This window comes from Drosophila eugracilis, unplaced genomic scaffold (genome assembly GCF_018153835.1).
Source record: "Drosophila eugracilis isolate 14026-0451.02 unplaced genomic scaffold, ASM1815383v1 contig_415, whole genome shotgun sequence".
NCBI lineage: Eukaryota > Metazoa > Arthropoda > Insecta > Diptera > Drosophilidae > Drosophila > Drosophila eugracilis.
In genome coordinates, this window is record NW_024573278.1 from 899,541 (window position 1) to 913,043 (window position 13,503).

The 13,503-nt window shown below is 40.7% G+C and overlaps 3 protein-coding genes across 3 annotated transcripts; 2 read left to right on the plus strand and 1 right to left on the minus strand.

Annotated features, from left to right (window-relative positions):
* Nucleotides 1-723: 723 nt before the first annotated feature.
* On the minus strand, nt 724-8,732 carry LOC108111486 (serine/threonine-protein kinase PAK 2). The gene is given in 4 exon segments (XM_017220973.2): nt 724-1,583; nt 5,855-7,264; nt 7,266-7,547; nt 7,549-8,732. Coding segments are annotated over 3 exon segments (1,752 nt in total). The 5' UTR covers nt 7,789-8,732; the 3' UTR covers nt 724-1,583; nt 5,855-6,034.
* Nucleotides 8,733-9,688: 956 nt separating this feature from the next.
* On the plus strand, nt 9,689-11,170 carry LOC108111474 (trypsin-4). Its single transcript, XM_017220946.2, has 3 exons — nt 9,689-10,305; nt 10,753-10,793; nt 10,862-11,170. Exons 1-3 carry the CDS (start codon nt 9,692-9,694, stop codon nt 11,011-11,013), a joined length of 807 nt encoding a protein of 268 aa, XP_017076435.1. The 5' UTR covers nt 9,689-9,691; the 3' UTR covers nt 11,014-11,170.
* A 118-nt stretch (nt 11,171-11,288) lies between these two features.
* On the plus strand, nt 11,289-13,477 carry LOC108111496 (glycerophosphodiester phosphodiesterase 1). Its single transcript, XM_017221010.2, has 6 exons — nt 11,289-11,517; nt 11,607-11,927; nt 12,001-12,152; nt 12,213-12,417; nt 12,472-12,647; nt 12,743-13,477. Exons 2-6 carry the CDS (start codon nt 11,619-11,621, stop codon nt 12,894-12,896), a joined length of 996 nt encoding a protein of 331 aa, XP_017076499.2. The 5' UTR covers nt 11,289-11,517; nt 11,607-11,618; the 3' UTR covers nt 12,897-13,477.
* The last annotated feature ends 26 nt before the right edge of the window (nt 13,478-13,503 follow it).

A 13,503-nucleotide genomic window follows, 5' to 3' on the forward strand; every position in this document is an offset into this window, starting at 1 on the left:
CGGTATTAATTGCAATATTTGCGTTCGTCTTAAATGCGTTTGCGAATATGTAATGTTGGGTATGTTTCGGTTTCCAAAAAGGCAATCTAAACCCATTTCTACTGCCCTTAAATACTCTTCGTTCGTTGCCTTGCTTAATACTCATTTAAGCTAAACTAAGAAAATCAAGTAAATTTTCGATTAATGGTTAAGCTCTTTAAAAATTATGAATGCATAATTATAGGCCAAATATTGGGATTTCGTTTCGTATATAAAATTTAACTATGAACCGATCTGCAGCAGCAGCAATCCATTGCCTACTAATATCAGAATTGCAATTAAAAGATAATCCCTATCGGTAGGTGTATATATTAACAGTAAAAAAGGGTAACACCGGCTGGCAGAATATCCTCAAAATGTACCCTTTTTGTTCCGCCTTCGTTGTGAATCAGTAAAATATCTGTAGAAACTGACGACTAGCTAAAGATAGATATACTTTTTTGAATAAATATTTTTGGTGGGAAATAGCATCAAATTTTGAAACAATAAAGAAATTAATGAAAGGAAATCCTACTTTGGCTAAGATGTTAATTAGTCCCTCTTCTAGATATTCTTTTCTGTAATTGGCATTGTTTGTAATTCCCATTGGAACTAGGTTTAGTGTACGTATACCAATTCTATATGCATAAACTCCTTTAGGGCTATTCTTTGTTCCAGTATTTCAGTTTAGCTTTGACACACACATTACGGCGTTAAATAACATCTCTATTATGATAGGGTTCTTTTTAGAGTTACAATTTTCTTTGTGCGTATGGCAAATATCTCGGGGGAAGGAACAAGGAAGTCTATTTTAATCTGTTCCTTTGTGGCGTTTTGGTTAGTCTTAAGTTTGTACTAATTAAAATGGAATATCAAACTTTTTCATTCAATCCCTTCAACACTGCGAATATCAGCTAATATACAAGCTCCGGCAATCTAGCTGTCTAATTAGTTATCTGTTGCATTGATATCTGTATACTATGGGAAATGCATAAATTGTGGAGATAATTTTGCTTTTGCTACTGGTGTGTCGCTTGCTGCTGCTAGCTCTAGTCCTAATGGCACTTGTTACACTCATTTCGACTTGCTATAATTATCGTCTTCGCTTTTGTTTTGATTTTTTGTTTTTTTTTTTTCTTCTTTTGTTTTTTGGTAATTTACAACAAGTATTGCATGTTCTCTGTTTAGGGTTTCGTTTGCACTTACTGACTACGACTAATTTTATAAAGAATCGCATTATGCAGATTTGATAAAATCGCTTAAATCACAATTATGTATATATACGGGTATATAAAGAGTAATCAAACTTATGTTCCTACAGTTAATAATACAGTATTTATATCATATGTGCGTGTTTGTGTGCGTTGTCACATATACACATCTATGCATGTATATGCGCCATGTACGAAGTAAGCTAATTTGCCATAGGACAATCTAATCTAAGCGATAACCCCGTCCCTCTATCATCGATGAACTGCTCGAGCGATGCGGTTTGGATCCACCGTTTTGCGACTGCTTCCTGCCAGTTTTTCCGGCGTCATCTCCTCTGCCTTCGCTGTCTCGTGCTGCAAAACAAGATAAAAAGAGATTTTATTTATTGTCGGTACATTTCCAGGTCGGATTGCTGCTCTGCAGCTAAGAAAAGAGGCAGAACGAACATGGGTTAGCGAATAATTAACACATCGACCTCTAATAATTGTCATCACCCCGAAATACGTTTATGGGCAAAAGAATGTACAATAATGGGCACTAGTAAAGCTTAAAAAAACTTGAAATTTGTGGGTTTGTATTGAATACAAAAATATTTTTAAAATTTACTTCATAATGTTTTTATATTTCCTACAATGAATAAGCTGAAAATGTTATTATTCTAATTCGGCACTTTAATATACAAATAATTTTGAATTTAATACAAAGTGGACCTAATTCGTTGGAGACAAGTGTATGAACAAAAACACAATTTGTTCGGGAAGCGCAAGGCAAAGTGAACTAATCAAACAACTGTTCCGTTATCGGCGGGCCCCTTATCATTTGATATAACCAGTTGATTAGCCGGCCAAAGAAGTCGTTAAAAATAGATTGTTACAGTCACGACAGGTGGGTGGACCTTGGGTCGGGGGGGTTGAGGTCATATGGACTGCATATTATATTTAATCATGCATTATCAGTACCAATTTTTATGGCGCCCCTGTCGATGGGTTAATTCAAGGGGCATCTGCATAATCTTTTGGCGTCGTTCGCCCGTTTTGTTCCTCCGCCTCCTCCGTACTTTATCCCTCTCTGTTGTTCAAAAGAACTATTGTTATGCCATGGGAGAGCGGAGCACGTCAATTATCAGCACAATAATTGTTTATACTTATCAGCATGTGAAGCAGCACCCGCTCGAAAGTCACGCTTCGATTTCAATGAAACGCGGCTTGCCGAACACTTCCAGTTTTCCACACAATTTTCCATTGACGAAATCAGAAACGAGAAGATCATCACTCAGAAAATAAAGCAACTTATTATCAATTCAAAGTTTGCAGGTCTAGAAGATAATTTTAAAATTTTTCCCCAAAACATATATATAGCATGCATTTAATCACATTATAACATAACAATTACCAATTTAAATACGCAAACGTATAATCATGAAATTAAACATCTTGTAATATACATTTTTTTCTGTGCAACTGATAGTTGACTTGGCAGGCAAATGAGAGCGCGTTCCAGATGCGAAGAGGGTCGAAAGAAGTTCACTTGTGGATCGTGTACCAATGCATGCATACATTACATGACAATCCACTGAGTCGGACCGCAAAAATATATATTTTTATTGCGAGTGTACTTGCAGCGAGTGTATGAGTGTGAGTGGATGAGTATGTCGCAGGCATTGGAAACTCTGACAAAACACCCGTTCGCAAATGTTACTAAAGCCAGTGGATTCGGATTCAGTATAATACACAACTTTGCATTGTGGTTGGCGTGATCTGGCAGAGAGGTGGGGAGGGAGGCGGGAAGGTCGATTACAAACACCCCCCTCGACGTGAAATGGGAAAAATAAGTCGCTGGCGCAAAGTAATGAATGAATCATCTAAAATTCCGCATAGCTACCAAACAACAACTTGTGTGGTTCAATAAACGAAACACTCACACACGCAGGCAAGCAGCCGAAAAACCTTTCGAGCAAGGTGAAATTATCATTCAGCGGCGCCATTCCAAATCGAACTATATGTGAGTGGTTTAGTCATTATTTCTGGGTCTTGGGGCGTAGCTTGCTAGACCATTTTCAAATGTGTCTGGGGATTCACGAGGCCCTTTCACTCACTCACGCACACATGGCTACACAGAAAGAAAAGTTCACATGAAATTTGGATCCAACTAATGTTTCTGCATATCAATTTAGCAAATATATTCGTAGTTCCTGTTCATATACTAACAATGACAAATCCGCTTTTATCAAGTATTGCAAAATTTATCAAGCAGAAAAATTTTAAAATACATTTTTGAACTGAGAATTGAACCCGTTTCTTGATGTTGTTACTGGTTTATAATGTCATCTTAGGTTAACAAATCTAAAATGTATATTAGCATTATATAGCATAATATCAAAATACTGAGTAAATATAATTTCTGTGTATTCAGCTGTACTTTGGCCCCAGCATCGACGTTCCACGCCCAAAAGACAAAATGGAAAACGAAGAAAATGTTTCAGTTTTTGCGAAATTCCTGAACATAGCCCTATCCCCACTTTTTTTCCAGTACTTCCAGCATTCAAGATTTCAATATCCGCAAGTAAGCAATTCCATCGCATTCTCTCGCTTCCTCTCCCACAAAACGGAAAGCAAAAGTATGCGCCAGTAATATAAACAAATAAAGAGCCTAGAGATCCGGTAGAAGTTGGGGAAGAGCCCAGTGGCGGATTCAAGGGGGGTTAAACCAGGAGGATCCCGCTAAGGTTTTGGTAATGAAAATAATGAGCAAGTTATTCAAACAGTTTGCACCCCATTAAAAATGTTCCCCCTCAAATTTCAGAGATTAATCCGCCACTGGAAAATGCAGAAGCAGTGCATCACAATGAAGGGGAAGAGACGAGGCAAAAGTGGGAGTGGGAGAGAGTATAAATAGCGCAGCCAAGTCGCGACGTCGCCATCCCCCCTCTTACTTGCTCTTGCAGCAGAAGCAATTAAGTTGAGTAAGTGGGAGGGCAACCAAAGATGCAGAAGAACTAAAGGAGAAAGAAAGAGAAGGGGCGATGAAGAGAACAGGAGAACCGCCATCAGAATCAATTATATACACACTCTTATTCTTTGTGCTACACACACTCACACACATTGACTTTGACTCCACTTTCGCTCTTTCGCCGCCCCCTCTCTTTCTCTCGAAAAACTTTCACGATCTACTTTTTTCTTTTCCTTATCACATTGAAAATGGACGAAAATTGTTCTAAGAACTTGATAAAATAAATACCACTACGATTTCTGGACTGCCTGGGGGAATTACAATAGCACTTAAACAGTGTGTTGTACTCGGCTGATAAGGCCAATACAAATGCAATCCGGTGCGCGTAGGTGTTTTTTGTTCAGTTGTCTGTGTGTACGAATTAAAGTTTTTTTTATTATGATGTATGAATATTTTTTGGCCAGACAAAGCGATATTCCAAACAGGAAATGCGAACGAGCGTGTTAAATTGCGTACTTAGTTGTTGTTTGTTGTTGCTGCAGGAGCGGCTTCTTTCTTTCCTTCGCTTTTTTTTTTGTCCATTGTCAGTTTTCAATGGGATGTCTTGTGCAAAAACTCTGCACGTAGTATACGTAATAGGTGTGCAAACGAATGAGACAAACAATAACAACTGCAACTGTAGCTCTAGCCTTATAACAGTATATGCTCTACCAAGATAGGGTAATATTAAATAGGGAAATTACAAATTATATTTTTAGGAATTGTATTCCAAAACAGGAAGAAGAATTTAAAGAAATGATGAATTCAACTTGTGTCAAGAAACTCATTGTGATAAAGTAATTTCGGGAATTTTGAAAAACAATAGCCTTAAACATAAATGTAATTGCAAAACAAAAAACTGAAATGGCAATTTTTTCTAATGACGACATTTCTAAAGTTCATTGGGAAGCTTCCCAAGAAAATGTAAGACAAAACTGTTTTTCATTAACTTAAAGCAAGTTTGTAAAGTAATTTAATTCGAGAAAACAAGATTAAAGTATTTTTCGAGACAGTAATGCGAAGTTTGAATCATATTATTCAAAGAATACGATTTAAGCATTATTATTAAACAATGAAAAAGTTTTTGGAAAATAACTATCTAAAGTAAAAGTTTTAGGAATGAGTCATTTTTAGGTTGATAATAAAGAATATATGAAATAGAAACGAATCCGACTGCTGGTTTCAATCCATTATTTTGACGAATGACTTTCTAGCTTCATTTCTCATCTGTTTTGACACGCATTTTCTGAAAGTTTTCTAAAAGGGCGTTGCATGCAATTTTTCGAGTTTTGATTTTCCTAGTTATAAAAGCAAATGAACTAATCAAGAGACAAAAACCTCGTGCACTTCGCAACCTTGATCGAATTTAATCTGTTGTTCGAACCGAAGCCAGTTACTGATTAAGAGAGTCAAGATAGGCAACTATCGCCGTTTTGGGTCTAGGTCTTTGACAAAATTCAGACATCGCAGTGAAACTAACCCATCGGCCAATAAACCGACAGCCTCTGTTTCCACATGTGCGATTGCGAAAAGGTTTCCGTTGAAATGGATATCGCTTCGCTTGAATAATGAGCTCGGCCAGATGGGCGTGCTACCTGGGTATTCAAAGGGCGGGCAGGCAGTGAGCGGGACTTACCTGTTTTCGAAGGGGAGTCGCCGGGTCCTAGTCCTGCTCTCGCTATTTCTACGGTTGTACACACTACAAAGACTACGATCAGCATTCTGTTCCAGTTCCAGTTCCGGTTTCGTCCACACAAAACAAATTTACATTGAAAACTCATTATACACACGGGGCAGATCCCGATCCCGCTTCCGATCACGCGTAGAGCAGCCTGGCCGTCCGGTGATTGCACAGCAACTATACGTTGCGTCGGAGCACCTTCTTGGCGGCCTTGATGTTGGGCACCAGGGCCTTGACCTCGCTGCAGTCGTTGAGGAATGGGTGGCTAAGAAGCTCGTCGGCGGTAGCTCTTCGATCAACCTCCACCTGGAGGCAACGGTCTAGGAAGTCTTGCAGGTTGGGACTGAGCTTGTCCCAGCTCTTGATGTCCGGCCGACCGTTGGCGGCGATCAGGTAGAGTGCGCGGAGCGGAGTCTCGTACAAATAGGGCGGCTGACCTTCGATCATTTCGATGGCCATGATGCCGATGGACCATATGTCTACTTTCTTGCCGTACTTCTTACGCGTGACCACCTCGGGGGCCATCCAGTACGGGGTTCCCACCATTGTTTGGCGCTTCTCATCTCCCTCAATGTTGGCGCAGAACCCAAAGTCAGTCACTTTGACGCAGCCATCCATGCCCAACAGCACGTTGTCCGACTTGATGTCCCGGTGAATAATGCCTTTGGCGTGCAGGAAACTGATCGCGTAGAGCGTCTCTCGGCAAACGCACGCTATTTGGCGTTCCTTCATCACAGTCTCGGTAACAACGTCAGTCAGCGGGCCCCCATCCATGTACTCCATAACCACCCAGAGCTGGTCCTCGGGCTCCAGTAGGTAGGCATCCAGGAAGTTCACCAGGTTCTTGTGGTTGAAGTCCTTTAAAACTCGAATTTCGGTGAGTATGAGATCCTTGGAGGACTGGTTCTTCATATCGATGGTCTTGACGGCCACCTGCGACTCGTTCTGCAAATCTCCAGCTATGAAGACTATACCGGAAGCACCTTTTCCAACCTCCTGGGTGGTCTTATAACGTTCTCTTGGGTCCTCTGGATTGCAAATGGCCCTTAGCTCATCGTAAATCTCGGCATCGGTCTTCTGAGCCCTCTTCTCCTTCGATCGACGGAGTATCGTCTCGTCTGGATTGTCATCCCCTCCAGCATCCTGGGCACCGCCGGCTGGCTTGATAATGATGGTATCTGTGTTGATCTTGTGCTGATTGTCGGAATCCTCATCCCGCCGGAGATCTGATGTTCTTGAGAACTTCTGGGTTACCCGGGGTTTTGGCTTAATCTGCGGCTTGGGCGGCATGGTATGTGGGGATTTCTTGGGCGGTACTGGTGGGGGTTCCTGTGGCACCGCCTTAAGTGTTTCGCGGTGCTCTAAAGTTGGATTTCAGTTCTTTGAATACCTCTTCTAAGGCATCCAGCGGCACCGTTGACTGTTGGCTGCTATCGTTGATGCTGCTACTGTTGCTATTTCCCGCCGAGGAGCCACAACCGCTGCTACTTTCCGTTTCCGTAGCTGTGGAACTGCCATCGTCGTCGGATTTTTCTGGGTCCTGCGACTTGTGCTTGTTCTTATAGTTTACATAGTTCTCGATTTCCTTGGACTCCTCGTGGATTACATCCTCGGTGATGAAGGGCTTAAATACCTCATTTTCCTTTTTTCTTAATCGAATAGTTGTAGAACTTGACGGCATGGTAGGCGGCATCTGGATTCTTGTCCTGTTCATCGCGAGTGATCTGTGAGTTCATCAGTCGCACCCAGGGCGCTGGAAGGCCTTCCAGATCACCCGTTTCCTGGTTGCGCGAGACATGAAAGTGCCGTTGGAAGTTTGTGGGTGCACCGATTTCGGAAATTGATCCCCCATCTCCGCCCTTCTTCTTAAACCACTTGGTGAAGCTCATCTTTCCAGCGGCTTTCTCTCTTTCCCTTTATGTGAAGTGGTTATGTGTGTGAGCGTGGGGATTTTCTTCCAATGCGTTTAGTTACGCTCGACTTGGAAAATTCTAAACGTTCGGCGGATTTGTTGTTGTTTGCCTTCTGTATTGTTACTGTTACTCAAGCCACCACTCTCGCTCTTTTTCTCTCTCTATCACACAGTCTCACTGAACCAGCCGTGAGTCATAAACACATGCACACGCACGCACACTCGTTCGTCGGCCTGCGCTTTTGTATGTGTGTGTGAGTGAGAGAGCTCTTCTTATCTCTAACTGTAGCTGTAGTTTCTTTCGCTTTACGAAAACGCAGAAGATTTTCACTTTTTATTGGCCTAACTCGCTTCGCTAATTATTAATTTAGCTACCTTAATTTATTCAGCAATCACCAGTTTTCAATTGCTCAACACACAAAGGCGGACGCGGACACGAACACGCACACATCTCGAAGTCGGACACAAAAGGAGTGGCCGTCGCAGTCTTGTTCTTCCACTGTCTGTTGTTGTTGTTGTCGCGGGGCCGAAAACTCCCTTCCCGTTGTTTTTTATCCGTTCCTGGGTTCCATAACTAGTCGTGAAGTTTATGGTTTATTTTGGATTTTTGCTCGTTGTGAGCTCCACTCCAATAATTATTAACTTCTTTGGTTTTCCCCTTAACTTCGCTGCAATCGTACTGCTGCACTCGGCCTGCTATTGCTGTCGCACTCGCACCAGAGTTGAGCCGATAATTGCGATATGTATACGATCGGAATATTAATTTTTTTACTACTAACGACCTGGTATAAAATAGGTTTTTATCCAGAATTTAAGTTACTCCTTCGCTTTATAATTTGCCGTTTTTTTCAATGCGAACCGAAAAACAAGCGCGCGTGTATAAGTCTTGAAAATTGCAGACGAAGTGTGACTGCAGCCGAAACGTTTAATATACCATTCAGTGAGACCATTTTATTTTAACATCGATATTTTTCTTGATACTATCGATGCTTGCTGGGGGATTCAGTATATTTTTAAAACTAAGATATTTTTAAGTAATCATCAAAATAAGGAATGTTAAAAATAATTCATATTTCAATACATACATAAATTGAAAAGTAATTTTTGAATAATATAATAATATTTAAATCTATATTAAGGTTGATTGGCATAATTTTTTATTCGGCTGACGATGGCTAATACTCTAATTATTTTAATATCCTTAAAAAAAAGATTTAAAAAGCTATATTTATAGAATTTGTAAAGCCCAATAAAAACAGTATATTACAAAAAATTATATGTAAGAACCGCTAGTAGGAAACATAAGTTTATATTTTCATCATAAGCGAAGTTAAAGCCTTAGCTGATAATGTAACTATCAACTAGTTACCTTATAGATTACTGATTAATAATTAAAAGTAACTTACTTTAAATACATAATTAAATAAAAAAATAAATATTTACCATTTTAATGTTCAGATACTTTTAAGATATCCTGCTCGCATAAAAGATAATATATGGACATATTCAGCTTTTTATATGTAACTCATGATTTATCAAAATTCCCAGGAGCCATCAAGTTTCCCGAAAATCGAAAAACCAAAGGTCCTCTAAAACCCAAATAGTTAACCTTCTTAATTAGTCCCACCACCCACTGCTGCATATCCCTGATGCTCTTGCGGAAGTTCATTGCCGTCGTCACCGCTGTAAACAGTAATAAAATCACAGAATCTGGAAGGCAAAGAAAAAACCCAAATGACAATGCTTAATTACGGACAACGGAGCAGCTTCTACAGAAATCGTGTACTCCGCTAGATAACGGCAGTGATTGATAAAACGCCAGCGAATATATCGACTTACGGATTCCAATAACTGGTTAGTTTCCACTCGTCCGCAGCGACATGCAAAAGCCTCGATTCGCGATTGTGCTCCTCTTGCTAGCTGGGATCCATCTGATCCTGGAATCCTCTTTCGTAAAAGCAGCAGCTCCACGGAAACCGGACAGTCGGATTGTCAACGGACGTGAAGCCGCCGAGGGCGAATTTCCATACCAACTGTCGCTGCGCCGGCAAACAGTTCACATTTGCGGTGCCTCGATCCTGGCCAGCAATTGGGCCATTACGGCGGCCCATTGCATCGACGGGCATGAAAGACAGCCGCGGGAGTTCACCCTTCGTCAGGGGAGCATTATGCGTTCCACAGGCGGAAGCGTCCAGCCGGTAAAGGCCATCCACAAACATCCGGCCTACGATCGGGCGGACATGAATTTTGACGTGGCCCTTTTAAAAACGGCAGACAGAGCACTCAGCTCTCCACTTGGCAAAGTGGCACCCATAAGGTTACCCGCCGTGGGTGAGGCAATCTTGGACAGCGTCCCAGCCGTCGTTTCCGGTTGGGGGCACATGAGCACATCTAATCCCGTCCTATCCCCGGTACTCAAGAGCACCACAGTCCTTACGGTCAACCAAGAGAAGTGCCACAACGATCTGCGACATCATGGAGGCGTCACCGAAGCGTAAGCAATAAATATAAATTTAAATAATTTCCGTTATTATACATATGAATACAAAAAAGGTTAAGTTCATATGATTTATTGGATGATGAGTTTACGTATTAATTTGTACCAGCCACCAGAAGTTTAATTTCTCTCACCTAAACTGTCTTGTAAGGTGAACTAATTAAGAAGTTATCTCAAAGCTTATTGCTATTTTTAGAAGATAAATTTATGTCTATTGTGGCATCTAATGTGAACAAATGAATAATTTGATAAAAAGCTTTATTTCCGGAGTGACAATATTTTACATTTGTTTTTTAAAAAGATGCATTTTTGCCTATTATAGTGAATCCCTAATTTCCCAGTTTACAAAGAGTTATCTCTTCCTAAAACCTTCCCTTTTTGTAATCCACTTAAAATCATAATTTTTTGATTGAACACTCTGAAGCTACCATCCTACCATTCCAGAATGTTTTGTGCGGCAGCCAGAAACACAGACGCGTGTCAAGGTGAGTGCAGATAATAATATAATCGTAAAGTTGATAAAAAAAAACACTGAACTTGATCATTCTTGCAGGTGACAGCGGAGGTCCAATTAGCGCTCAAGGAACCCTTATCGGAATTGTGTCCTGGGGAGTTGGTTGTGCGGATCCCTACTACCCGGGAGTCTACACTCGCCTGGCCCATCCCACAATTCGACGTTGGATACGCCTGCTAACAAAGTTGTAGAAGTATAGTTAACTAAATTGAACCAATATATGAAAAAATTACTGCATAAATTTGTTGACCTATTCCAATTAATATTTTTTTGTGTAATTTTCCTTTATGTTTTAGTGCATAATGGGTGTAGGGGATGTGTTGTAAAAAAAATTATATTTGTAATACTCCTATCAAAACATGTTTCTTTCAAAAAAGCGCGGCAACACCCTTACCGCCAATTCATCCACCGATAACTCAACAGCTGACTTTTGGGTGCAAGACGATAAGCGATAGACAATTTTATATCGGGAAAATGTCCGCTCCTTCAGTCGGAACTTTTATTTGCTTTTTCGACGGTTTTTATTAATGGTGCCAATTAAATTAGTGATTCTATAGTCAAAGTGACATCAAAAACCATTTGTTGAAAAGAAAGCATTTAACAAATCTTCTAGAAACAGCACATAATCCCTTAGATCCGACGAGGGAGTGGCAAGTGGAGCGGAAGCGGGTGGTGGTGAACGCATTCTATTTAGGGTAAGTGGATCCGAGCATAGACATAGACATAGTCATCCGAGATCAGCAGCCTATATCTTCATATAAATATATGCTGGTTTTCCACCTAGTTTTGTTGTTGAATGTCCTACTGGCGTTGGTTGTGGCTGTCCCTCAAAATGATCTACCAGCTGCTGTGCTGCTCGGTGAGCCTGATCCTCTTCTGCTTCAACGTTTTCTGGTTACTTTGCAACCTGGCCATTCCGTGGTGTACACTGACCCTTCTTGTCGTTTGTATTGCCTCCAAGTTCGTCAAGCTCCAGCGAAGTCCTAACGAGAAGCGACTTCTAAACCTTTTAAGTGGTCCAGAGGAATGGCCCACTTACTGGCCCATAGCCAACCGGGCAGCCGGTTTTGATGCGCCTGAAAACTCGAAGGCAGCTATCAAGAAGGTGGGTGACGTCACGAACCGGTGGTTGTCAGCTCAAAAATCAATAACATCCCTTTTCCACCCCCTTAAAACAGTGCCTCGCACGTGGATATCGGAACTTGCTTCTGGATGCCGGCCTCACGGCCTGCGGCGAAATAGTCGTGGCCAACCCCACAAAAATAAATGTGGCCCAACAGACACTGGTGGAGTTGGAAAAGCTAAACATCGCGGAGCAGCATCCCATGGGGTGAGTAAATCAATCAACTGGAAATGCCCTTAAGTGATGTCCACATGTCATTGCACACAGGTCTCAGTACGAGGCGGAATCGGTGGCTTCCCTTCGGCAATTATCCGACTTCCTAGAAGCAGAGGCCGCTGAGACCACAGTGTTTCTACGACTGCACGATAACAGCGCCAAGATGATTGACCAGCTGGAAAAGTTTATTACCTCCGATGAAACTTTTACCCAGCGGACAGTTGTCATTAGTCGCTCACCACTGGCCATTTACCAGGTAGGAAAAACTCTTTTATCTTTATATCATCATAGTAATCGTGTTGTTTTTCAGCTTCGAAAGCTAAAGCCTGAAATTGTTTGCGGACTATGGCATGAGACGTACTTGTCACTGGCCATCCTTAAATCTTCTACACTTATTACCTCAATCTATGGCGCTATCTTTCGAAACATAATTGCTCCCGTGATCGGAATAAGCGTGGTCTTTCTTAGTAAAGATGAAATCAATATGTAAGCCATTATTTTACTGTTTTGATAGGAAACCTCTTTGGATTTATCAATGCAATGTTTAAGTACAAAAATAAATATCTCGATTGTTTTTTCAGTCACATTGCCGATCTTTGGCGCAACGTTGGTGTCCGTCCAATAGTCTATATGGTGAACTCGCCCAACGAGAAACGCTACTTCCAAAAGACCATGAAGATTCAGTATCTAACGGATTCGCTGAGGTCAGAGCCGCACGTCCTTATGAAGGCTTAAAATGATTTTAAGGATTTGAACAAACGAAAACGACTTAGATCGACGCACACACTTGCACAAACTGCATTTAGCTGGCAGAGCTTAGTCTTTACGAAGAACTTATGTACGCAAGTGTTTTTGTAGAAGCTTTAGAAAGTATTATCCCAAGTTTACAAACACCAGTGAGATTTAAGATATAATTTAATTAAGTTGTGTGTTTTACCTAAGTTTAGCTGAAGCTTTTTATTGATTTAATTGACGTCCTGATTTATTTATTTTGTTATTTATTTGTTTTCCAATTACTGCTTTATTTTTACGAAAATGTTCTCAAAGTTTGTAAAGGCTTACACGATGTACAATATTTCTATTGATTTACTCAACACAATCGAACGCCTTATATGGCGTATGATTTTTGGATGTGCTATATATACATACACCCAGCTTTTCTATGATTCCCTTGTTACCCAAATTCCGAAAGTAATCAATCAAAAACCTAAGCATTAGATATATGTGTATACCAAAAATCAGAATTAATAAAAACTACATTTTATTACGATGATAATAAAAAAATAAAGATAAATGCAACGATTGATTTAAATTCATATTCATGCCTTTTCAATAAAAAGTT

Bases quoted from the DNA above. Each gene is read 5' to 3' on its own strand.
- LOC108111496 (XM_017221010.2), top strand. From the start codon at position 11,619: ATGTCCTACTGGCGTTGGTTGTGGCTGTCCCTCAAAATGATCTACCAG. The intron at 11,928-12,000 runs GTGGGTGACGTC...CCCTTAAAACAG, and splicing joins CGAAGGCAGCTATCAAGAAG to TGCCTCGCACGTGGATATCG. The intron at 12,418-12,471 runs GTAGGAAAAACT...GTTGTTTTTCAG, and splicing joins CACCACTGGCCATTTACCAG to CTTCGAAAGCTAAAGCCTGA.
- LOC108111474 (XM_017220946.2), top strand. From the start codon at position 9,692: ATGCAAAAGCCTCGATTCGCGATTGTGCTCCTCTTGCTAGCTGGGATC. The intron at 10,306-10,752 runs GTAAGCAATAAA...CTACCATTCCAG, and splicing joins CATGGAGGCGTCACCGAAGC to AATGTTTTGTGCGGCAGCCA. The intron at 10,794-10,861 runs GTGAGTGCAGAT...TCATTCTTGCAG, and splicing joins AAACACAGACGCGTGTCAAG to GTGACAGCGGAGGTCCAATT.